At 30.5% G+C, this 23,573-nt stretch overlaps 2 protein-coding genes and 2 long non-coding RNA genes across 5 annotated transcripts; 3 read left to right on the top strand and 1 right to left on the bottom strand.

Moving 5' to 3' along the window:
* The first annotated feature begins 638 nt into the window (after positions 1 to 638).
* On the top strand, positions 639 to 3,667 carry LOC128295489 (uncharacterized). 2 transcript variants are annotated; one of them, XR_008285935.1, is made up of 4 exons: positions 639 to 1,232; positions 1,345 to 1,429; positions 1,512 to 1,872; positions 3,309 to 3,667. It is a non-coding gene; the product is annotated as an uncharacterized LOC128295489 (long non-coding RNA). The 2 variants fall into 2 exon arrangements; XR_008285934.1 differs by having other exon boundaries at positions 643 to 829.
* Positions 3,668 to 4,581: 914 nt separating this feature from the next.
* Positions 4,582 to 5,739, top strand: LOC128295490 (uncharacterized). The gene is made up of 2 exons (XR_008285936.1): positions 4,582 to 4,714; positions 5,439 to 5,739. It is a non-coding gene; the product is annotated as an uncharacterized LOC128295490 (long non-coding RNA).
* Positions 5,740 to 10,937: 5,198 nt separating this feature from the next.
* LOC108482076 (1-aminocyclopropane-1-carboxylate oxidase 3-like) lies at positions 10,938 to 12,455 on the top strand. Its single transcript, XM_017785184.2, has 2 exons — positions 10,938 to 11,277; positions 11,363 to 12,455. Exons 1-2 carry the CDS (start codon positions 11,176 to 11,178, stop codon positions 12,206 to 12,208), a joined length of 948 nt encoding a protein of 315 aa, XP_017640673.1. The 5' UTR covers positions 10,938 to 11,175; the 3' UTR covers positions 12,209 to 12,455.
* A 3,575-nt stretch (positions 12,456 to 16,030) lies between these two features.
* Positions 16,031 to 18,810, bottom strand: LOC108470879 (tyrosine-protein phosphatase DSP1). Its single transcript, XM_017772384.2, has 5 exons — positions 18,290 to 18,810; positions 18,087 to 18,180; positions 16,694 to 16,751; positions 16,572 to 16,615; positions 16,031 to 16,483 (listed from the first exon to the last, which is right to left on the bottom strand). Exons 1-5 carry the CDS (start codon positions 18,547 to 18,549, stop codon positions 16,298 to 16,300), a joined length of 642 nt encoding a protein of 213 aa, XP_017627873.1. The 5' UTR covers positions 18,550 to 18,810; the 3' UTR covers positions 16,031 to 16,297.
* Between the last annotated feature and the right edge of the window lie 4,763 nt (positions 18,811 to 23,573).

The raw sequence follows: 23,573 nt of genomic DNA, 5'->3' as shown, positions 1-23,573 counted from the left end.
AAGTTAACAATTATTTATAATATATATTATTTATTTCTATTAATTGGTTAATTAAGTTAATTGCTCGATTTCAAACTAAATTAACCGATAATCAAAATTTCACAAAATCATTAATCGACCTCTAACCGAACTAAATTCGGCCACCGATCGATTAACCGAATTAGACTGGTTCGGTCGGTTAATTTAGTTTTAACCAAACTATGAACACCCTTGCTTACATATTATATCAATTTGATCCGAATTCTAAATAATTCAATAAATTTAACCTTTCACATTTAAAAATTCTATCAATTTGATCCTCAAATCAAACCTTTCAGTTTTTTAAAACAAAAGGCATTTCACATTTATAAATTTGTAAGAGCCAAAAAGAAAAAAAACTTATCTTCACTAATGAGTCATTTTCCAAACCAACTTCCTTTTCTTTTTTCATTAGTTTTCTTCTAAATATAATATTTCTATAACCTTTTGATTGATAAAATTTTGGTTAAAGAAAATGGAAAAAATTAAAAAAAAAACTTTTGAGATTTTTTTTTAAAAAAAATAAACCTAAACAAGTGTATAAACCCATCATAGACAAAGGTAGTCATCCTAAAAGAAACTAATTGGAGTCCAAACGTCAAAACCAAAACAGAACACTCTAGAACTAAAGCAAGTGAAATAATAAAATAAGATAAAAGTCTTGATAATCCCAGTCTGCCATTAATGATCTGTCTCCAACTTTTCCATTTTCAATAGTGTCTTTTGGATTTTGTTGGAATAGGAAATCTGGTTCGCTTGGCCGTTCCATTTCCAATTATCATTGAGCATAGCTGGGGACCTCTCCCATCAGGTAAACCATTTCTTTCTGCTTTAGGCTTGTTGTGGCTATGTTAGGGGCTAACTGATTAGCCAAACTAGGAACAAAGTTAAAAACTAGTGATTGAAATCTTTCTTTTTCTTTTTGAATGTTCTTGATATGCGCGCTGATTTGTGATTTATCGATTGATCATATCATGCATTTGTTGATGATGGATTTGGAGTCTCCTTCCACTATTACATTTGTGAAACCCATTTCGATCCCTGTGAGCACGACTTCAAAACATGCGATGGCTTCTGCGTCAAATGTCGTGCCAACCGCCGTATGAAGACGAGATTTATAAATCATGACTTCTTTGTTGGCATTTTATGCAACAATCGCAGATGCTAGTTTAAAGCCTATATAGTCGAATGAGGCATCGAAATTGATTTTAATGGTTGGGTCATCAAGTGATTTCCATTTCTTTCAGCCAAACCATCCAGTTCACAAATGTAATGTTTGGTGAAATTTGCTGCATCTGTTCTTGAGTAAGATTTTCCTTCATGCAGATTTCTATTCCTGTCAAGCCAAAACACCCACATTCCACAGACAAACAAGCGTAGTTGGAGCTCAGTACACCTACTAAAAATCCATGTAAGCTATTTTAAACAGTCTATTGATTCCTCTTGGACTATCCAATCAAAGTTTAAGTTTTTCCATATTTTTACTACTATAGGACATTCCCCACAGACATGCCAAAGGGTCTTAATACCCATCTTGCATCTAGGGAGCTTGTTGCTATGGGTTAATCTCCTAACATATAAGTTGACTATCATTGGGAGGAAATTCCAAGACACTCTCCGAGCATAATTTTTGTTTTGTTAGGCATTTGTAGTTCCCATAGTTGTTTGTAGAATTATTTTATTGTGTTCTATGGAGCATTAAATCTAGTTGTAGTATTCTGAGTCTGTAATAGTTTATAGGCATTATGAACCGAGAATGTACCTGAGGGCTCACCGCGCCATATGATTATATCAGCATGCTCGTCTCTTGCTAATGAGATCTGCAAGATTCTATCTACATTATTCGTCTCGAAGGTATTACGAATAAGCTCTTCCTTCCATACTCTATTGGTATTGTCAATTAAACATACAACAGTAGATAAGTCTGTGTTATTTATTTGATTATGTACTCTATAATTGTCTGCCCCGGGCAGCCACGCATCCTCGTTAATTAATATGTTTTCCCCTGTACCAACTCTCTAACCCAGACCTTCATTGAGGAGACCTTTTGCTGCCCAAATACTTTCCCATATGTATGATGGTGTATGTCCTAGCTCAGCTTGTAGGAAATTAGTAGAAGGATAGTATTTTACTTTTAGAATCTATGCTAGTAACAAGTCTAGTTTGTTAATTAAACGCTATCCTTACTTGGCAAGTAGGGCCACATTAAATTTGGCCTGATTCTTAAAACTCAAACCACCTTCTTGTTTTAGTTCACACATTTTCCTCCAACTACACCAATGTATTGCTTTGCGCCCATGTCCTTTCTGCCACCAATACTTAGCTGTTATCGCTTCCATTTCTCCACATAAAATTTTTGGCAATAAAAAACATATCATGGAATAGGTAAGAATCGCTTGCAAAACTGATTTGATGAAGACTTCCTTACCCTCTTGTAACAAGAATCTCAAACTCCATCTATAAATTTGCTTTTTAATTCGATCTTTTAAAATTTGAAGGAGGTCTTCTTTTTCTTTCCTACTAAATTGGGAAGACCAAGATATTTCTCAATATCATTTGATTTTCTCACTCCTAGCAATCCCGTTACCAACTATCTATCAGCTTCTAAGGTATTAGTACTAAAAAATATGGTGGACTTTTCAAAGTTCACATACTGGCCAGAACATTATTTATATGTTTTTAAAATTCCTTTAACTTGTTGAGCTCCTAAGGCCAATGCCTCACTGAATATGATGCAATCATCTGCAAAGAGAAGGTGAGAAATCTGTGGGCCATGCCTACTGGTCTTTATCCCTTTAAGCTCTCCCCTTCTCAATGTCAAATGTATGAGGGATGAAAAGCCCTCACTGCAAATCAGAAAAAGAAAGGGACTAAGAGGGCCCCCTTGACGAAGTCCTCTCGTTGGCCCAAAAAGTTCTCCTTTGCCTCCATTTAGAATGATCGAGTAAGAGTCCATCGTAATAAATTTCATTATAAAATCCACCCAAGGTTGCACAAAACCCATTCGTTACATCATAATCCTTAAAAAAATCTCATTCTACCCTGTCATAAGTTTTACTCATATCAAGCTTGAGTGCCATGTGCCCTTTTTTCTCAACTCTTTTATTCTTTAGTGCATGCATGATTTCATAGGCCACAATCATGTTATCAATAATTAAATGTCTTGGAACGAAGACACTTTGTGCATTATCGTTACATGCTTCTAAAACATGTTGAAATCTATTAGCTACCACCTTATCTATTACTTTGTAGAGAATATTGCATAAACTAATAAGTCTAAAATTTTTCAGATATGTGAGTTGAGAGATTTTGGATATCAATACAATGTTCGTGACATTTAGAAGTTCCAAATCTCTGCCTTCATTTAAAATTTCCAAACAGAAGGAGGTTACTTCTGTACTGATTACGTGCCAACATTTTTGGAAGAAAACCATTGGAAAGCCGTCGTCTCTGGGAGCCTTTGTAGGGCCCATTCCTTTCAAAGCTATCCAGATTTATTCAACGGTGTACTTTGTTGTAAGCTGTATATTTGCATATTCAGTAATACATTTCTCAATTCCTTGTAAGACCGATTTGATGTTGCTTACTCCTCTTGATGTGAACAGCTCTTGAAAGAAGTCCTTTTCTATCATCCTCCATCTTTTCCATATCATTTACTTCTTCCCATTTTTATTGCGTAAGCTTCTAATAGTATTAGTCTTGTAACAACCCGTTTTCAATGAAATCGAAACAGTGGTTTTAGGACCATAAATTTGAGGTAAAAAAATTATTTTAATATTATTTTATGATCTAAAGCATGATAGTATTACCGTATAAAAATTTCGTTAAGAAATTTTAATGATTTCAATTTGATAAAAAGGACTAAATTGTGTAAAGTGCAAAAGTTATGTTCTAATAGCTAAAGGTGTCTAATAACTACAGAAATTTAAAGTAGAGGTCTTTATTTGGTAATTAAACCATTAAATATGATAGTACATGGCTTGGCATTAGTGTAATTTTTAAGGTTAGTTAATGTTAATTTTATAAATAAGTAATAAATGATAAAACAAATAAAATAAAGTATAAGGCTTTCATCTTTCTTTGTTTCTTCAATCGAATAGCCAAGGAAAAAGAAGCCATTTTTGCTCTTTAGGGTTCGAAAACTTTGAAGTTCAATTAGTAAGTGATTTTTGTCCTATTTTTAATAATTTCTATGTTTCCGGGATCGTTGTAGCTTAATCTAGCTAGCTCGGGGACTAATTTGTGAAACTGTTAAAGTATTTGAGTTTTTTCATTGATGAATATGTTAGGGTTTTGAAGTTTAATGGTAGAAAAAAATGGTTGTTGTTAGATAAACAACATTTGTAAAGGAATTTTTGATGAAATTATCAATTAGGGATTAAATTGAGAAATGTGATAAATTGTGTAGTAAAAGTGTGAAATTTTTGAAATATATGGGATTTTTATAATTTAGCTAGGCTTGGTTAGAGACAAAATTGAATGAATTTCATTTTCTGAGCCTAGGGATTAAATTGAAAAGAATTAAAAATATAGGGATAAAATGGTAATTTTGCCAAAAATGTGTGTTGGACTAAATTGAATATTGAATTTAGTTAAATTTATTCGTATAGATCCGATTAAACCTCGTATGGAGTTAGATCGAGGCAAAGGAAAAATATCGAATTAGTCACCTTCGTATCTACGTAAACTCGTCGAGGTAAGTTCGTGTAATTAAATTGCGTATTTATATGATTTAATTGAAATGCATATATATGGATTGTATAATTTCTATGTTTAATTATTGATCGTATATCCGAAAACATACAATGACTACCAAGTCCCGTTTGAACCATAGGAATTCATAGGATACAAATAACATGTCATTAGGGTTACCGATTTTAGCTCTTATGAGCTTACTGTTATTCAATTCAGAGGAGCTTATTGTTATTCAGCTCAAAGGAGCTTACCATTATTTCAGCTCGGAGGAGCTTACCGTTTACAGCTCGTATGAGCATGTATGTATAGGAATTGACGGATTACAGTTTAGTACACCTAGTATGTACTACCCGCATATCTGACGATATTTTAAATGGTTCAACAGGTACAATTTGTTAGGAGTTTATATGAGTTCGATACTAACTAGTACAAGTATTTACGTGAATTACATGGAAATGGTTTATATATGACATATGGATACATGGTATAGATGTTTCATGTATATGGAATTTAAATAGTTGTTGAACTTATACATGATTCTCAATTTTTATATGAATTACATGGCTAACTTGGTTGATGAATATGTGTTAGGCTTTTGGCCAAATTAAGTTGTGCTATGCTTTGGTTTACTTACCTAAATTATGGTTAAATGATAAGTTAAATTCTATGTTAAACAACTTACTAAGCTTAAATGCTTACTCTGTGTTATTTTTTGTGTTTTATAGTGGTTTGAAAGTTCGTTTGGGTTGGAAGCTTGTCGGAGCTATATCACACTATCTATCGGATCTTTTGGTACCTTTGGTTATCTAATTTTGGTTATAATGGCATGTATAGGTTATTTTAGCTAAAAATTGCCTACATGTTTTGTTATGTTTTTAGCCATTTGAATTGGCTTGTGTATTTTGGTATATTTTACTATGTATATATCAATGACCTTATCATGTTTGATATGTGGCTTGGTATGGTTTACATGTAAATTGATTTTTGTTTGGTGGATGAAATTTAAATGATAGTTGAATATGCATATATGTATTTGGTCATTTAGGTAAGTTTAGATACATAGTTGATATGTTTTTTTTTAAGTTGTCATTTGAGGTGCCTACGGGCATATTGGTTGTAACTGATGATATTATATGTTTTCAGCTTAATTTTAACTAGTTTTGGATGCCTATTTATGACTTGGTTATATGTAAATTGTTTTGTTTAGGTTGGTACCAATTTGGGTGAGAAATATGGCTTGGAAAGTGGTCTATTTTCATCCACACGGGCAGAGATGCGGGCATGTGTCTCAGCCGTGTATGACACACAGGCAGGTGAAATGACTGTGTGTCCCCTGTATCTTTTAAAGAGCACAAGTCAGTATGCTCACACGGCCTAGCACAAGTACGTGTGGCTTGGCCGTGTGTCCCTATTTCGAATGCCCATACGGCCTAAGACATGGGCGTGTCTCTTGGCCGTGTGACTCCTGCAGCTTTGAAAATTTTATGAGTTTCTGAAAAATTCTCTGAATTTCTAATTTAGTCTCGATTTGTTTCTAAGGTGTATTTTAGGCCTCGAGGGTTCGTATCAGGGACAATATATATAAATTTGTTTGGTTTTTGACATGAATGCTAAATGTTATGAAATGTTTAAGATTTCTGTCTGTCTGATCTGTAAATTCGATAATACTTCGTAACCATGTTCCGGCGATAGATACGGGCTAGGGGTGTTACACTGTTTCGTTGAGTGGCACACTTATGGAAGAATGTCGTGTTTCTATCTCCCAATTTCAGCTAATTGGCATGTGCTCTTTGCTCCCAGTATACTTCATCTTTATCAATTTCTAGATTTAGAAGTATCTTTGTATCTATAATCTCAGCCAAGTTCTCATCATTCTTGTCCTCCTCTAACAAACTCTCCAATTTTTTACTTAACTTATGTTTGATCCCCACATTTCCTTTTCGAATTTGAGTTGCTCATTGAATCATTCCCTGTTTTAAATTTTCAAGTTTATTCGGTAGTGATCCTGTAGATTTTTCCCAATCCGACACTATCTTCTCAAAAGAACTTTCTAGTAACCACCATGCCTCAAACCAAAAGTAAACTTTATAGATCTCCTTACGTTCCTGCTCTGTATGAATAAGTAGATGACAATGATCTGAATGTGAGTAGGGTAAGTTTTGAACACAAGCATGTGGGAAAGCCGAAAACCAATCTGTATTCGCCACCCTTTATTTAGCATTTCTCGTATGTTCGTTTCTGGTAAGTTTCCCCTTTCCCATGTAAACTACAACCCAGAAAACCCCACATCCATAAGTTGACACTCATTTATAACTGTGCGAAAAGCCTCCATTCTCCTTTCATCTCTTGGCACCCCTCCTCTCTTTTCGAATGAATATAAGGTTTCATTAAAATCCCCACAAACAAGCCAAAGATGAGTCTGAGTCCTTCCCAATTGTCTGATTAAGTTCCAAATACTACACCTTTCATTAGCAAAAGGTGTTCTATAAAATCCCATGAATCACCAATCCCTGTTGCCTTGATTTTCTTTAATAAGAGCATTTATATGACTTTTAGAATAGCTAATAATCATGACTTGAATATCTTGTTTCCAAGCCAATGAGAGCCCACCTCGCGAGCCTTCTACCTCAACATAAAAACCTTTTATGAGTCCACAGCTTCTCCTAATCCTATCCATACGAGTGCCATTCATTTTCGTCTCCATGAAGAAGACCATTTAGGGATTATGTTGCTTCTGTGTGAACCGAAGCCTTTTTATTGCTCGAGAACTCTCCAATCCTTGAACATTTCAACTTATTATTTTTATTGGGTTCGGTCGGCTTGCCTATTGGCAACTACCGATCCTAATTGGGAAGACATAGCCATTTGATCTTCCAATTTCTTCAGAGAATGGTAGTTTACCCCATCATCATCAAATCGAGCCTTTTTATGATTATTCTTAATGACTGAACAGATCTTGGTATCGTCTTCTTCAGTTGAAAAATCCTTCTTCTTACATGTTACAATTTCCATCTGGACATCATTAATTTGTCCTATCCTTCCCATTCTTTTCCAACTCAGCTCTTTAGGGTTTTTTGTTTTTCCTATCCCAGTTGCACTAATATTTGTCTTGACTTTTGCTGTATCCCAAAGTTGTTCTATTCCATAATTAAAGCATCAAAATCGATACTTCCAGAGTCAATCAAGTCAAGACGATTTTGATTATTTGTCTTATTTTCCTCAGACTTGCTGGGTATTTCCCCAGGTTGCAGATCTATCGAAAATATTTCTTTTTTTAGTTTTTCCTGCCCTTGTTATGTTACTACCTGCTTCCAGCTTGTAATGAAATCTTTTTGAGAATTAGTTCCAGATGTGTCCAATCCTTCATTCTCCCTAGTATATAAGCACTGTTTCATGGATTTTTTTGCTGAAGCACCCAATTGGAGACTCTTTTTACCAACTAGATTAGATTCAGCTTTTAGCGCCAGTAAGTAAAGGGTCATCTTCCTTTTTTTCTACCCCAAATTTGAGATCTCCGTACAATCTTTCGTGTCATGTCCCATACAACCACAGCTGAAGCAAAAATTTGGTAGGGCTTCATATTTAAAGGGGAGCCAAACTTTTCCTTGATCACCAATTGCAATAAAAATTCCCCTCCGAAGTGGTTTCCGAGCATTCAGCTGAACTTTCAACTAACAAACATCACTTTTTATCTCCCTCCAAAAGTAGAACCTATTGCGTGCATCAAATCTTTCTTTTCACATTCTGGTGGACAAGGGCCAATTTTGAGCCGAAACGGGGAGAAAATTAATTTGATATTGCTTCTTTCTGTCGCCTCCTTCAATCTGTCAAAAATTATCAATTGTCTTCTAAATAGCCACGGTCTGCCTTCCATAATCATTTCTAAATCGTTCTCTTCCTCGAATGAGATCTGAAACAGATTCTGCCCAACCACTTGGATTTCAAATTTTCTCCTCGTTTTTCATATACTTCTCAGTTGTGCACGAAAACTATCCGGATTGTATGATTTCCTCGTCCACACAGAGCATAATAATGATAAGTTACTTTTCGGTACAACCAAATAACTCTATATGTTCAACTATATTAGTTCTTCTGCTAATAGGGAAATCTCGTCTCTCGCCATATTGGAAAGAAGTCATCGCTGTACTCCGCCCCAACCACAGCTAGTCCTGTTTCTTTGGGATACTAAGAGAGAGCACTCTTGACCTAACCCTAAAAAAAAACTCTTTAGATTTAGTTGTTGTTTGATGAACTCAAAAATTAAGTGCTGAAAAAATAAGTATTGAAAATTTAAGTCTTGAATTTAAGTTATAAAATTGTTTGATATATTACTTAAAATTAATTATGCAATATAATTAAATTGTTTGATAAATATAAAATTAAAATTATAAAGAAATTATATTCTACATTTTATCCTTAATTTTAAACATTTCACTTTATTTTTAAAAAATCAAATTTTAGACACAAAGTTTTATAAGATAATGTAATATTAAAATCAATAAATAATAATTGAATTAATTGAAAATATTCCCTTGATAAATAGCTCTTGTCTACTTATTATTTTCCACAGCTTTTTATAGAAAAAATTCTATTAGGTTGTTTTTATTTTGGATTATCAAACATGAATAATGATTAAATATATTGAAAATTAATATTTTTAATAGATTTAATTTTTCAACAATCTATCAAACAAACCTTTACTATTATTGTTAACGGTATGATATTTCCTTTAAGGTACATAGAAATAGTACTTGAAGTTGGTACTTGAAATTGAAAATTAAATCCGAGTTAAAAATATGGATTTGAAAAATTCAATTGTTTAATCAATAATTGTATAAGAAAAAAATATAACATTTAATTTTTCATAAGAAAAAAAAGGTGAAAGAATGAATTGAATTTCCTTTTGTTACATTGATTATGATTTTTTAGTTATAAATTGATTAATAGATTATTATGTGCTTCATTTATTTTGAATTATTTTTTATTTTAAATCCACAATAAGTAGTACGTATCACTAATAATTTGATTTAGTGTAAAATAATTTACCAAATTAATTAAAAACTAAAATTATTCTAGTTAGAGTGAAATTTTATTTTTACAAATATTAATTTATTTATATAAATTTACTATATAGTATATTTTTAATTTGTATTTTCTATTATTTTTAATGTTGTTTAGTTAATTTCTAACACCAACATCTTGAAAATATAAACAAAAGGGTTATGTACCAAATTGGACAATTTCAACCATAAATAAAACAATTAATAGATGTGGCATGACTTTGTTTTAAACGTTGAAAGCTTTGGTTAAGAAGTTTATAGAATTTGTAAATATGAATGTTAAATTTATTAAATTATTTAAAATTAGGATCAAATTGATAGAATAAGTAAGTATTGGGGACTAAATGTGTTATTATATTAATTAGAAAAAGCTTTTCGCTATCAATTTAATAGTAGATAACCAAAACAAGAACAAACTCAAACATTAGTGCTATATTGAAAATTTTTAAAATTGAGTGACTAAAACAGGAACACAAATATAATTGCGTGACCATTTGTATAATTTATTCTAAATTTTAATTTTTATGAAATACATACACTATAAATTTATTTGACGGTCAAGGAGTGGAATGGTGCGAAAGAGCTATGCACCTTCCTTTGGTTACCAATAAATTCTTAACTTAATCAAAGGAGTGGACCAAATTAATTTTGGTCAAATATTAAGAAAGAAATGGCTCAAAAACAGCCATCAAAATGTGTCCAAACCCAACACACAAAGCTCCTAAGAGTTGATAGCTACTTCAACGTCGCAAATCAGTTTTAGCCTTAGATTTTGTTTGATTTTTCTAATATACTTTTAACAAGTATTTTATATTTAAATTTATATATTTAGACTTATATGGAATAAATTTGAGCATGGCTTGTATACGATAATATTAAATCTAAAATAATTTTGAAAAATTATACATGATATTTATTTATGACAAAATTCGAATATAATCACTCAAATATAAAAAATTTCATAAATATATTAATTATTAGATAATGTATCTACTTCTAATTGTATTATCTTATTATTTTACTTTCAATCATACCTTTTGTAAAGTAGCTTATGACTCTTTTTTTTTTTAAAAAAAGGCTTTACTTTTTAAGTACCACATTTAAGAAATGATTTTAAAATTGGAGTTATGCTTGTACCAGTAGTAGTATTATTTTCCATATTTCCTCCTTTCTTCCTTTGTTAATTTGTTGATACTAATAATTTCTGATCCACAAGCCGACATCCACTTGAATTATATACCTTTAAACCTCACTTCCAAAACTATCTATAAATACCACCATACCCCTTCCCTCCATTCTTCATTAAACAAATCTAAGCTTTTGCATAATAACACCCCCAACGTAAAACAGCGTCACTCTGAGAGATTTTTAGAGAGAAAAAAAAAAAAAAGTGGCAAGAGAAATGGCAAAATTCCCAGTGATCAACTTGGAGAAACTGAATGGCGAGAGAGCAGCAACCATGGATCTAATCAAAGATGCCTGCGAGAACTGGGGCTTCTTTGAGGTACCGATTGCTACTTTATATGTACATATACTCTATTCTCCTTGGTAGATTTTTGCTAATTATTAGCGCGGTTCATTTGGTGCAGGTATTGAACCATGGGATTCCCTATGATTTTATGGACAGAGTGGAAAGCTTGACGAAGGAGCATTACAAGAAATGCATGGAGCAAAGGTTTAAGGAACTGGTGGCAAGCAAGGCCCTTGAGGGTCTCCAGGCTGAGGTTACTGATATGGACTGGGAAAGTACTTTCTATTTGCGCCATCTCCCTGAATCAAACATGGCTGAAATCCCAGATCTAACCGATGAATACAGGAAGGTGATGAAAGAATTTGCATTGAAATTGGAGAAACTAGCAGAGGAGCTGCTGGACTTGTTCTGTGAGAACCTTGGTCTAGAAAAAGGATATCTGAAAAAGGCTTTCTACGGGGCAAAAGGTCCCACCTTTGGCACCAAAGTTAGCAACTACCCACCATGTCCCACCCCAGACAAAATCAAGGGACTCAGAGCCCACACGGACGCCGGTGGCATCATCTTGCTGTTCCAAGACCCCCAAGTGGGCGGCCTTCAGGTTCTTAAAAACGGGGAATGGGTGGATGTCCCCCCGTTGCGCCACTCTATCGTGATCAACCTGGGAGACCAGCTGGAGGTGATCACCAATGGCAAATACAAGAGCGTGGAGCACAGGGTGATCGCCCAAACCGACGGGGCTCGCCTGTCGATAGCTTCGTTCTATAACCCCGGCAGCGACGCCATTATCTACCCGGCGCCAGCCCTGGTGGAGAAAGAAGAAGAAGAGAAGAAAGGATTGTACCCAAAATTTGTGTTCGAAGATTACATGAAGCTTTACGCAGTGCTTAAATTCCAGGCCAAGGAGCCCAGGTTTGAAGCCATGAAAGCCAGGGAAGCAACTGCTCCCATTGCAACAGCTTAAAAGAGAATTCAATACCTTACGTAGCTTTGTGTTTGATCAAGAAAGGGGTACTGTTAATCTATTTTAAGCTTTTTAATGGTGTATTAAAGAAAAAAGAAGTCAGTGTTTACTGTAGGTGAGTGTTTTGATTGAATATTCTAAACAGTGAGACCCTGTCAATTTCTACTATACTATACAATGTAACATTGAATTAGAAAAGATTTATGTTGTGATATGTTTGATAGAATAAAATTACTTACAAAGGAAATGGTGGGTTGCCAGTAAGGAACATGAAGAAATGCAATAATCATATAGGGTGCTTGTTTTTCCTATTTATTTAATTTAAATTGATAACTTTATTAGCGGAACAGGTACAACCATACAAGTAGAATTTTGATGGACATAAAAGCTGTTATTTAATTATAGTTTCAAATGTGTCAGGAGAGACGGTAATACTGATATGTTGGTCCAAAGTGGTTGGGATTTGAATCCATGTATAAAGAATCTTTATAGGGAAACAACATTTTCACACCGGCCATTTCATTCAATCTTATTATGACTTAATTAAGGAAGGTGGAAACTTCAAAACACAGTGCGAATGTCGGTCATATTTTAGAGTAATTCCTATGAGTGACATGTTCTTTTCTAATTTATGAGCTGTAATTGAATTAAGGCAGAATTTAGGATAAGAATCGAGTTATGTGTTTTTCGAGTTATTTAATATTGTATTAATTTATATTTTTAATATTTTTAAAAATTAAATTAAAATTTTATAGGTATCAAAATGCAATTTAATTATTTATAACTTTATAAAATATAAAGAGGTGAATGTGATGTTTTTCTATTTTAGGTGCCACTCTTGTGTCAACCATAATGCAGTTTAGGTTTTTCTTATTAAGTTAATAAGATGAGAAGGAATTATAAAAGATGTGAGTGACAAATAATAAAGAGAAGTGTTAATTTGCTGAAATGCAATGTAATTTTCTAACAAGACTCGTCTTGACATTGCAAGACTTTGACAAAGTATATCTAACAATTGTTAGAATAAATCCAACATAAAAGAGGATTGAATTTGAGGAACTCCTTGTTGACTTTTTTAATTGTTAATTACTTATTTGTGGGAAAAAAGAAAACTTGGATGACTTTGTGTATGACATAAATCTAATGTTTTAATGAAATAAATTATTTCCAATGGCTGGCGGATCAATCTTTGGAAGAAAAGTCATAAAAGAAGATCATGTAATTTACATTAATGAATTAAAATAATATATCATCCAAAATATGGTGAATGCAGCATATAACTTTATAACCATGATGTATTTTGAATGGTGAATCTCATATTCCTACCAAAAAAAAGAAAACAACTAAAATTCATATATATATATATATATATATATATATATATATTTATTTTAAAGGTCAAAATTGTAGACTAATTTTAAAATTTTATAGCGAGTAATATTTAAGTAAAATAATATATTTATTTACACTAGTATAAAATTATTAGTACCTTTTGTATATTTTTGTATGATTTAACATTTCAACGATCTAATCATTATATTTTATATTCTATTCATAAAGATCACATATGTTGAATTTGATTTAAATTAAATTTTTTACTATTTATTTTATGTAAAAATCGAATTAATGTTCAATAAATATTAATATAAACAATATTTTATATCTATATAATAGAGATATTGAATCGACTTAGAACTTTATATAACAAGTACAATTATAGTAATAAATTCAATAGTTAGACCATTAAAACGAAAATCATATAAAAATATACATAAATGAATCACTTCCCTTTATAAAAGATACAATCCGATAATTTTAAATCAAATGACATTATTTGTAAAAACCCATTTTAAATCTATACCAGCCCTTGATTAAGGACTAATGTTGTGGAAAAAGGAAACAATCTTATATAGATTAGTCAAAGATTATACTGTGATTTTTTATAAAATAAAGCTATTTTCTCTTAGCTGTGACTTTTTTTTTTTTGGGGGGGGAGTAAAATATTGAAGATTACTTAACTTTGTTATAATCCACATAATTAATTAAGCTTTAAAGTAAGTAAATCAAAAGTGGAGTAGTTATAATGAGAGAGTAAAAGAAGAATCTCAAACATCATTTTTCACTTTTGAAGATATAATCTTTAATTTGCTGCCAATGGAATATGTATGTATGTATGTATGTGTTTGTTTGTCTTCTTTTGCAAAAGTAATTAAGGTGGATCTTTGCATACACAAGGAATAGATTTGATATAAAATATACATATATTTAGAGTTAGAGCAGATTCAATGGATCCTCAACTCTCCTTTAATAGCCACAAAGGAAGATGACTCAAAGCATGGTTTGGTGTCATTGTTTAAGCAAACCGGATCAAACATCCAATACATATAAACCTGTTTTTCTAAAAAAGATTCAACCTCTATTTTGTCCCAGTGGTAAAAGTTTGCATACAATAAATTATTGATTTTTAATTAATTCGTTACGAATTTTTTAACATTGATATTTGTTTTAAGTTTTTTTGGAGATGGAGGGCAAAGCTGTATAGAAGATTAGCTATGCTGGGCAAAACTAAAAAATTATTTTAAAAATTAAAGATGGGAACATCATTGTACTTCATTCAAATCCAGCTCAACCAAAAGCTCACAATTAAAAATGGAAACTATTAAAGATATAATCAAATCAATATTTATATAATTAAATTTAAATAAAAATCATATAATTTAAGTTTCGGCCAACTCATCTTTCTCTAAGCCTAACTAGGTTGGGGTGCCGAAAGCATGGCTTGTTGGTGGCTAATATTTTGGGCTACTTGGATTTTAACCTGTGAATATCGACTTGTACAAAAATGTTGATTTTGACAATTTCTTTTATTTTTGATACATCATAGAATGTTAGACCATGACTTTCTATTTCATGAAAATGAGGGGGACATACATTCTCCAACAATACAATCACCTATAATCTGAAATAAATAATTGTCTGATTTGTCTTAAAAAATTAATATATATATATATACACCAGTGTTAAACATAAACCCTATTCATACCTCATCCAAATGAACTGTTATTTAATGCCTAAACCGATGGAAGAATCTGATTGATACCATAATATTTTTCAAATGTCAGATTCAATTTAGAAGTTCAGTTATAGCCAAAGGATGACCGGTGAAAATTAACCCAAAGAAAAAAAAAAAAAAGACAACTATAGCATCTCAGGCTGCAAAATGTTGCCGGGAACTTGAAAAAGTACAAAACGTTTGGGCTCCAATAGACTTGAAAGGTTAATGTACGTTTTGAAGCTTTCGTATTTTTTTATATATTTTACTTGAAAAATAAATACTCATTTAATAACTTTAGAATAATAAAAATGAAATAATAAATCTGATTTTAATGGTATTAATAATTAGATTTTTATTTTTAAATTCAAAAATTAAGAAAAAAACTAAAATTCTCAAAATAAAAACAAGAGAACTAAATTCCAAAAATAACTTGCATATTCTAACAAATTTGAAACCAACTAGTAAATAACATAATTATTAGAAACAACAATTACGAATTTTAAACGGATAAAAATACCTTAATTCCAAAAGGAGAAAATGCAATTAAAAAAAAGGTTCGTTCCAGCAGGGGAACATAACAAATATGTCCATTGGAACCCACGAAAGGCCAAGGTTTTGAAAGGGTAGACAAGACACACATGCACTGTACAGCAATGCAACACCCATTGTTCTTAAAAGCATTGAATTGATAGATGAATGCATGCACTATACAGTAAATAAATGTTACATTTTTTTTCAATATTGCCAATGAATCTTATGAAAAACTATTTTGTATATGAAATATTGGTAATTATTGAAGTAGTCAACAAGAATCATGTGTTTACATTGCTTTAAATCTACCTGCCTTGTCTATAATCATGACAATAAGAATAGCTGTAAAAATATGTCTGAAAAACCTTAAAACAAACCTAACAATGATTTCCAGAATGAAACATGGTTTATATATATATAACTACTCGGATAATCGTTGCATCTGCCATGGCAACCGGACATTTGCTTTTATGTATGACTTTTATTCGAATTCAGGGAACTCATTACCTTTTCAAGCAAGAAAACGACATTGGTAGATGCTTCAGGCTAGAAATATCGAACAATTCCATGAACCTTTGATCGGAAACTCTAGCTTTTGCCGCAGCAAATCTTTGGTACTCATCGAATATGGATGACAAACACCATCTTTGTAATTTCCTCAAGCATCCGACGAGACAACCGGTTCGGTGCTGGAAATACAAGAACAAAACAACATTATCAAACTCGGAAGGTATTAACTTTCTCATAAAGAAACTCGAAAAACTAACATGCAACTACCTTTCCTCGTTTACAGTGAATTAAAACTGGATGATTCCTTACATCTGCATTGCAGAAAGATAAAATTAGATTTATCGAAAACTAATCAACCATGTTCGGAAATGTTAAAAAGCTTGTAGTACCAAGTAGAGTTTTTAGAGCTTCGCGGATTGTGTCCTGTGGAATATTTACAAATGGCTCCTGGATGAAATGTGTAAATTAGTTTCTATCATAAGATATGGTTTCAAAGTACGTAGGACATCCCGATTGTCAAGACATAAAAATGATCCTAAACTCAGCTACATACATACACATATATATCACTGCTACTAATTCTAAACCTTGAACAAAGAAAGTATATATACTAAACCTACAAGACATTAGATATGAACATAGGGCATCGAATCACTTTAAATCATCACACTATAATCAACCATACATTCAAGGTAGTAGCCATGATCTCCAGTATACATATGATGATAATGTTAAGCTCATGCACTAATTATCTTATATCATTTCAGGACCAAAACCAGTTAACTCTTTTTTGTTTCCTTACTTGCAGATCGAAGATCCGTTAACACGATACTGAAATTATATCGCATTTGACAACGAATCAAGCGTCATCCAGACTTTTGGTAAAATTTGACCCTTTATAATCAACATTTATTGGACTCATTATCATGAAACTCCAATTGAAAAATAGTACCATCATAATCAATCCGAAAACACCTCTTGCTCTTTTCATATGCAAAACACAAATGACTTATTGATTGATTAAGGCAAAATTTCCCATACACATAATAGAAGGCAAGTGTTATATATACACATATATACATACATATATAAAGCAGCTAAGCAACTAAGAGCTGATGGACAAAAAGACAATAATATATTGACATCCCACTATTATATGTCCATAAACTATAAAATAACTGTAAAGAAGATAAGAGGCTTAATAAGTTCAGAAAAATCAAAACCCGACATGCAAAGACCTTTTGCAACTAATCTCGCTATATGCACACACACACATATATATATATGTTAGATCATATACCAAAACAAATAAAGCATTCTCAGTTCTTCAAGTTCTTCATAGATTGAAACTAGAATTTGAAACCAATAAGCAAATCTTTAAGACTACAATGCACAGCTGAAATCAAATGCTTTCCACACAATCCAAGACAGTTTCAATTACCGGAAAAAGGGACTAAAAAGAAAACATTCTTCCCAATCTTGCAGCTAATCTTTAATCAAGTAAAAGCTAATTCACAACATAATAATTGACATGTAGGCCACCATAATTAAATTAGCCCTTCATTAGTGTTTAAGACACTTATCCAGCTAATGATATACTATTCTAAGCCATTAAATGTAAAAATTACGAACTTGAGCAATTATTTGGCCAAGATCCTCATCAAAAACACATTTGATCTCAATTGCCAATAAAAATCTTAAATTTCAAACCAAATTAAGAAGCTCAATTGGTGTGAATAAAAAAGCAAGCAATTTTGAGTAGGAAAAAAAAGGAGAATTTACCTTGTAACCTTCAATTCCAAACTGGAACAGCTTGATTCCATTAGACTTTAAAAATTCATTGTTGGCTTCTGGGTATGGTTCAGGACACAAATATCTAAACATTTAAACAAAAATAAAAAAGACCCTTTCACTCAAAAGTTCAAAAATTTGCATGTAAAAAGCATATTATTAAAGGAACAAACTTGAAGAGGAAGGGGACTTACATGATGGCACGAAGACGAAGTGTTTGAAGAAAAGAGAAGTTGGCAGAATCAGGGAAACCTGACCTGAAAATGCCATTGTCAACCATAGCAAAGTTCAAAGGAGGGATCAAGTTAAGTTCATCCTGTGACATGACCGGCGACGACATGTCGACGACTCGTTCAACGGTGGAAACGACTTCCGTGGCTCTGCACATCTCTTGGTTCCCTTTTTGGTGCTGGTTTTGGATCAGCTCGGTTGTTGTTGCAGTGTCGTCTTTCATGAAATATATAAATATATATAAATATAAAGTTATGAAGAAAGAGAAAGAGGGTATGGGATCAAAGGGGAATGTGCTTTTTTGGGTAAGGGATGATTCTGACTTGGGTTATAAGGTAATGGAGGCAACTGTTAAAAAAAAAAAAAAAACCTTGGGGATGGTGAAGGCAAGGTGAGGATTAAAATGGGGGGAGGTTAAGGGTGATTGGAAATGGGGGTGATGAACATGGTTTATTTATATATATCCAAATCCGAGTTTTTTTTTTTTTTAGTGAGAAATTTTAGTGCAAAAATGGAGAGAGAATATGAGGGACCAGAGGTGGCATGAAAGAAAGAACGGTAAATGTTTATAATTATGGATAGAATCCCTAGTATATAAAATATATTCATTTTAGTCCTTAATTGACTTTTTTAAAGATATTTTCATAAATTTTAGATATTTGTTTGCTTTTTAAAATGTAATTTTGAAAAATAAAATGATTAAAAATGAAGTGGTCATTAAGAGGTGTATGGCGTCAAAGTTTAGAAATTTGATGGTTGATTGTTTTTAGCCTTATGTTTGTGAATATTGTTTAAAACTAATTAAATATATGAACTAAAGCTTGATATATTTAATATTATTAAAGTTGGTATAATTGTTAAGTTTTGGTTCAAAGGATGGATAATCCTCCTCATCACCAAAAATAACTTAATTTTACTATCTTATCTTTATAATTTAAACTTGAAGTTTTGTTTAATTAAATATGTCACAGGTAAAATAGTATGAAATGAAATAAATTTTAAAAAAATAGGGGAATAAAGAAAAGAAAAGGGTGGAGGGTAAAGGAAATAAAGAGAAGATTCTAAAGAATATGCTTTGCCCTTTGCCTTGGATTTGGGGTTGAATGAAAGTGAGGGAGAGAGACAAAAAAGGAATATTCCACCAAAAGTTTTGCCTTTTCACTTTCCTCTCTTTTTCCTTTCACCATCCTACCCTTCCATTTTTTTCATCCCGTAGCCACTCATTTCTCACCGAATTATGAATATTTATAAAATAAACACTCAATTATTTATTTTTATCATTATAACTTTTAAAATTAACATAATAATAATTTTAATCTTTAATATTTATATATCATGTCAATTTAGTTTTAATTCTAAAAAATCTAACTCTTAACATTTATACATTGTGTAATTTGATATTTTTACCGATTTGCTTCTCTTTGTAACCATTTTAGCTAAAAAGAAATTTATTAGCTCAATTTGGTTAAAAATATAAAATAAATGGAAATATCCAAAAATCCAAGATAATTTTTTTAAATATTTTCTCATTCTTTTAAAATTAACCCTCAATGTCACAAAGAAAAATAAAACTGAGAAAAGAAGACCAGATTACGAAATGTGTAAATATTGAGGGTTAATTTTTTTAAAAATCAAGACTTAATTGATATAATTTTATAAATGTTAAAGGTTAAAATTACTATTATGTTAATTTTAAAAGTCGTCGTTGTTAGCCAACTGGTGCAAAATAAAAAAAAATTAAATATTGTGCGACTATTTTGTAACTTTTTATAAGGGTTGATAGAAAAAAAAAATTACTTATAATTGAGTGACTATTTTGTAATTTTTCATAATTTAATTGCCCAAAAAAATTTATAAATAGTTGAGTGACTACTAATACAATTTCCTCTATATATTATTATTTTGTCCACTAATTTCAACTTTACAAATAGGGTTTTTTTATCATGTTATTTTTAAAATATTACTTACGAACGGGTGTTAGTGTTTTACCCTTATTTGTGGATATTTAACTCCACTGAGAGCGGGCCAAATAACTCTTCAGTATACATGGGATCCAATGGTGAAAGCAGAAAAATTTGAGGGACAAAATTTAATTATTAATTAGTATGAGGCAGGCAAAAGACAATTTTACTATTATACTAATTTACAATTTTATAATTTTCAATGGATTTAAATATAAATATATATATTTATACATTAAAATTGGTATAAATATTGTTGCCAATACAAGATAAAATGGGTTGAATACGTTGAAATGTATTATCTTCCTATTTATGTTTTTGGAGAGGGTCAAGAAGATAGTTTTAAGCATTATATAAATAAAAAGCAGATATGATCAAAATTTATAATAAAACTATTAAAAAACTTAAATTTTAAAGCTGTTTGCAAAATTTTTAATTAAAATAATTAATATCCATAGTTAAGTATAAATTTATACATGTATTTTTTCTATCAACTTCGTCTACTCTAAACACCACATATTTAATGCATTTTCTTTTCTTTTTTTTTTTTTTTAAGCCAACAACATTCGTTTTAGGTTGTCCATAGTGCATTCATTCATGGATGCCAACATACTCAATTATAACCTGCCTAAATGCATTGCCATTTCAAGTTTTTTTTTTAGGTTAAAATATTATCTTAGTCCTTATACTTTATCAAAATTTGAGATTTCATCCCAAAACTTCAAAAGTTAAGAATTAAGTCCTACTTTTTTTTATTTAAAAATATTAGTCTAATCATTAAAATTGTAAGTATTTTCTATAAAAATTTGTCACTTTATAATTTTGATTAGACCGCCCTCATATGACATAACATATGGTTGACTGAAAATGACCACAATAAATTGACAAATTTTTACAGAAACTATCAATAACAAAAATGACCAGATTAAAATTTTTAAATTGAAAAAATAAGAGAAGTTAAATTTTCGCTTCCAGAGAAGGTGGACTAAATACTAAATTATATACAAGTACAGAAACTAACTTCACTATTACACTAAATTATTATTTTTCATAATTAAATGGAATTAAAATTTTTAATTTGAGTTGGCAAAAATTTGGGTTTCGTGTAAAACATGACAAAGAACCTATATATTTATTTAATAAAATTGGATGGTTTAGGTTTCATTACAATAAGCTTTTATATTCGTTTTCAATACTAGTCAGAACAAGGAATTTAACCAAGAAAAAGGGGGGCTTTTATAGCAATGTTGATTTCTTTTCCTTTCTATCAAAACGTTTGACATTTAATTAAAATTCTTCAACATTAAATGGAATATTTCAGTCTAATCACTTTAAGTTGAAATATCTATCATCTTCAACTTTTTATTGATAAGAAATGCTTTTATTTTATTTTAAAAAAATTATAAGTAGAATTATAATTACAATAAAACATATATGAATAAATTATAATCAGAATCAAAAGATAGTTTTAAAATATATTAATAATTACAATATGTCAAAATTAAATTAAAATAATTTTAGAGATAACTCACATTTGGTGTAATTTAAGCCACAATAAATTTAAAAGGAGTTAATAAAAAATTGGTTTTTAAAGAATTTTTACAAGTATGTGTATCATCATAAATAACTAGAACTAGAATCAAATCAATACAAAGTGTCGAAATCATTTTTATTTTGAAAGGAAAAACGGGAATCGACTTTTTAAAAACAAATGTAGAGTCGCCACCAATCTCTTTGTTTAGGTGTGATTGGGTTACCTACTAAAACTTTTTGTTCCACTTAAAACAATTTTGGTTCGCATAAAATTAAAAAAATTGGGTTCAGGAGTCGGTTACGCATGAGGAAGGGTTAGGGCCCTTATTACACCAAAAAATTGGTACCAAATTGATTCAGTGCCATCCTTATATCAAAGATTTTAAAAAGGATCTTTCGGAAGTATGGTTTTTTTAAAATGTTTGAGTAGTTCAAGTTAGCTGTCAAAATTCTCTCGTTTCAAAGATATGCAGCATCATATCCAGCACGATTGGACAAGATCCTTTCTACCTTCAAAAATACGATTAATTTTTGACTTTCAAAAGCTCAAACGCTAAAATTATAAAAGGATATCCAAAAATTTAGTTCAACGAAAAATCATATCCAGCACGGTAGGGCACGATTTCCCGAATTTTCAAATATTGAATATTGCCTTATTTTAGAATCTTTGAATGATAAGGAAATTTGGAAATTAGCTTAAAACACATTTACTTGTTTTTTAAAAAATAAGATAGAATACTTAATTTATTGCGAGGAAACATTTGTATTGAAAAGGATAAACATGAGATAATGCACACATAAAGTACAATAAACCACAATTAATAAATCCAACAAATAAATACAACTATTCTAAGTAAAATGTAATCAAATTCTTAATCATGGATGAAGAACAATTGATATAATAAATAAAAATGAATAAATAATATACAACAACAATAAATATGGCACAATATAAAACGATCTACAATACATGTACAAAATAAAATAGAAATTTGAAAGTCAATGTGGTATAAGACACTTTCAAAATGATGATGAATTAATGAACACACAATATATATAATATATAAGTTGACAAATTTGCATAAAAACTAGGGATATATAATTATGGAAACAAATATTGTAGAGTAAAAGTTTGAATTATATGTAAAATATTTTAAATGTAAATTCATTTTAAAGTTGACAATGTACACGATAACTTAAATAATATATAAAATGTGAAAGAATAATAAAAATACATGATAAGATATAATACTAAGAAATACACACAATAAATTTACAAAACATATGCATAAATAGATCAAGAAATAGTTATTTGTAAAAAGAGCATGTACTTAAGATTAAATTAGTTTTATTATAAATTATATATATATAATAGATTTAAAAGCGTACTTATATATATAAAGAAAACTATATGTATAAAATACTGTATTTAGTAATGTATATAGATTAAATATATGTACCAATGTTTTTGTATATGTATAATAATAATTTAAATAATGTATAAGACATGTGGTTTCCTTTTAAACCCCAAATATATATATTAATATATGTGAATAAATTCAAAAACAGTTATATGTATGAAATAATATAATGTTAATAATATACATAGAATAAAGTTAACTTTATTATAAAGTATATATATATATATAATAATATAAAACATTTATATAAAATATCATACAAAAGGTCAAAATGATATGCTAAAGAAAAAAAATTTACAATAATGATTTTTAAGCAAAATACAATTATCAAA

Source organism: Gossypium arboreum, chromosome 7 (genome assembly GCF_025698485.1).
Source record: "Gossypium arboreum isolate Shixiya-1 chromosome 7, ASM2569848v2, whole genome shotgun sequence".
NCBI lineage: Eukaryota > Viridiplantae > Streptophyta > Magnoliopsida > Malvales > Malvaceae > Gossypium > Gossypium arboreum.
The sequence above is the reverse complement of the archived record's forward strand: the minus strand, read 5'-3'. Positions and strand labels throughout refer to the sequence as shown.

Coding starts and splice junctions, on each gene's coding strand:
- LOC108482076 (XM_017785184.2), top strand. CDS start 11,176: ATGGCAAAATTCCCAGTGATCAACTTGGAGAAACTGAATGGCGAGAGA. Junction 11,278..11,362: donor AGAACTGGGGCTTCTTTGAG/GTACCGATTGCT, acceptor CATTTGGTGCAG/GTATTGAACCATGGGATTCC.
- LOC108470879 (XM_017772384.2), bottom strand. CDS start 18,549: ATGAAAGACGACACTGCAACAACAACCGAGCTGATCCAAAACCAGCAC. Junction 16,616..16,693: donor AGCTCTAAAAACTCTACTTG/GTACTACAAGCT, acceptor TCTGCAATGCAG/ATGTAAGGAATCATCCAGTT. Junction 16,484..16,571: donor TTCACTGTAAACGAGGAAAG/GTAGTTGCATGT, acceptor TTGTATTTCCAG/CACCGAACCGGTTGTCTCGT.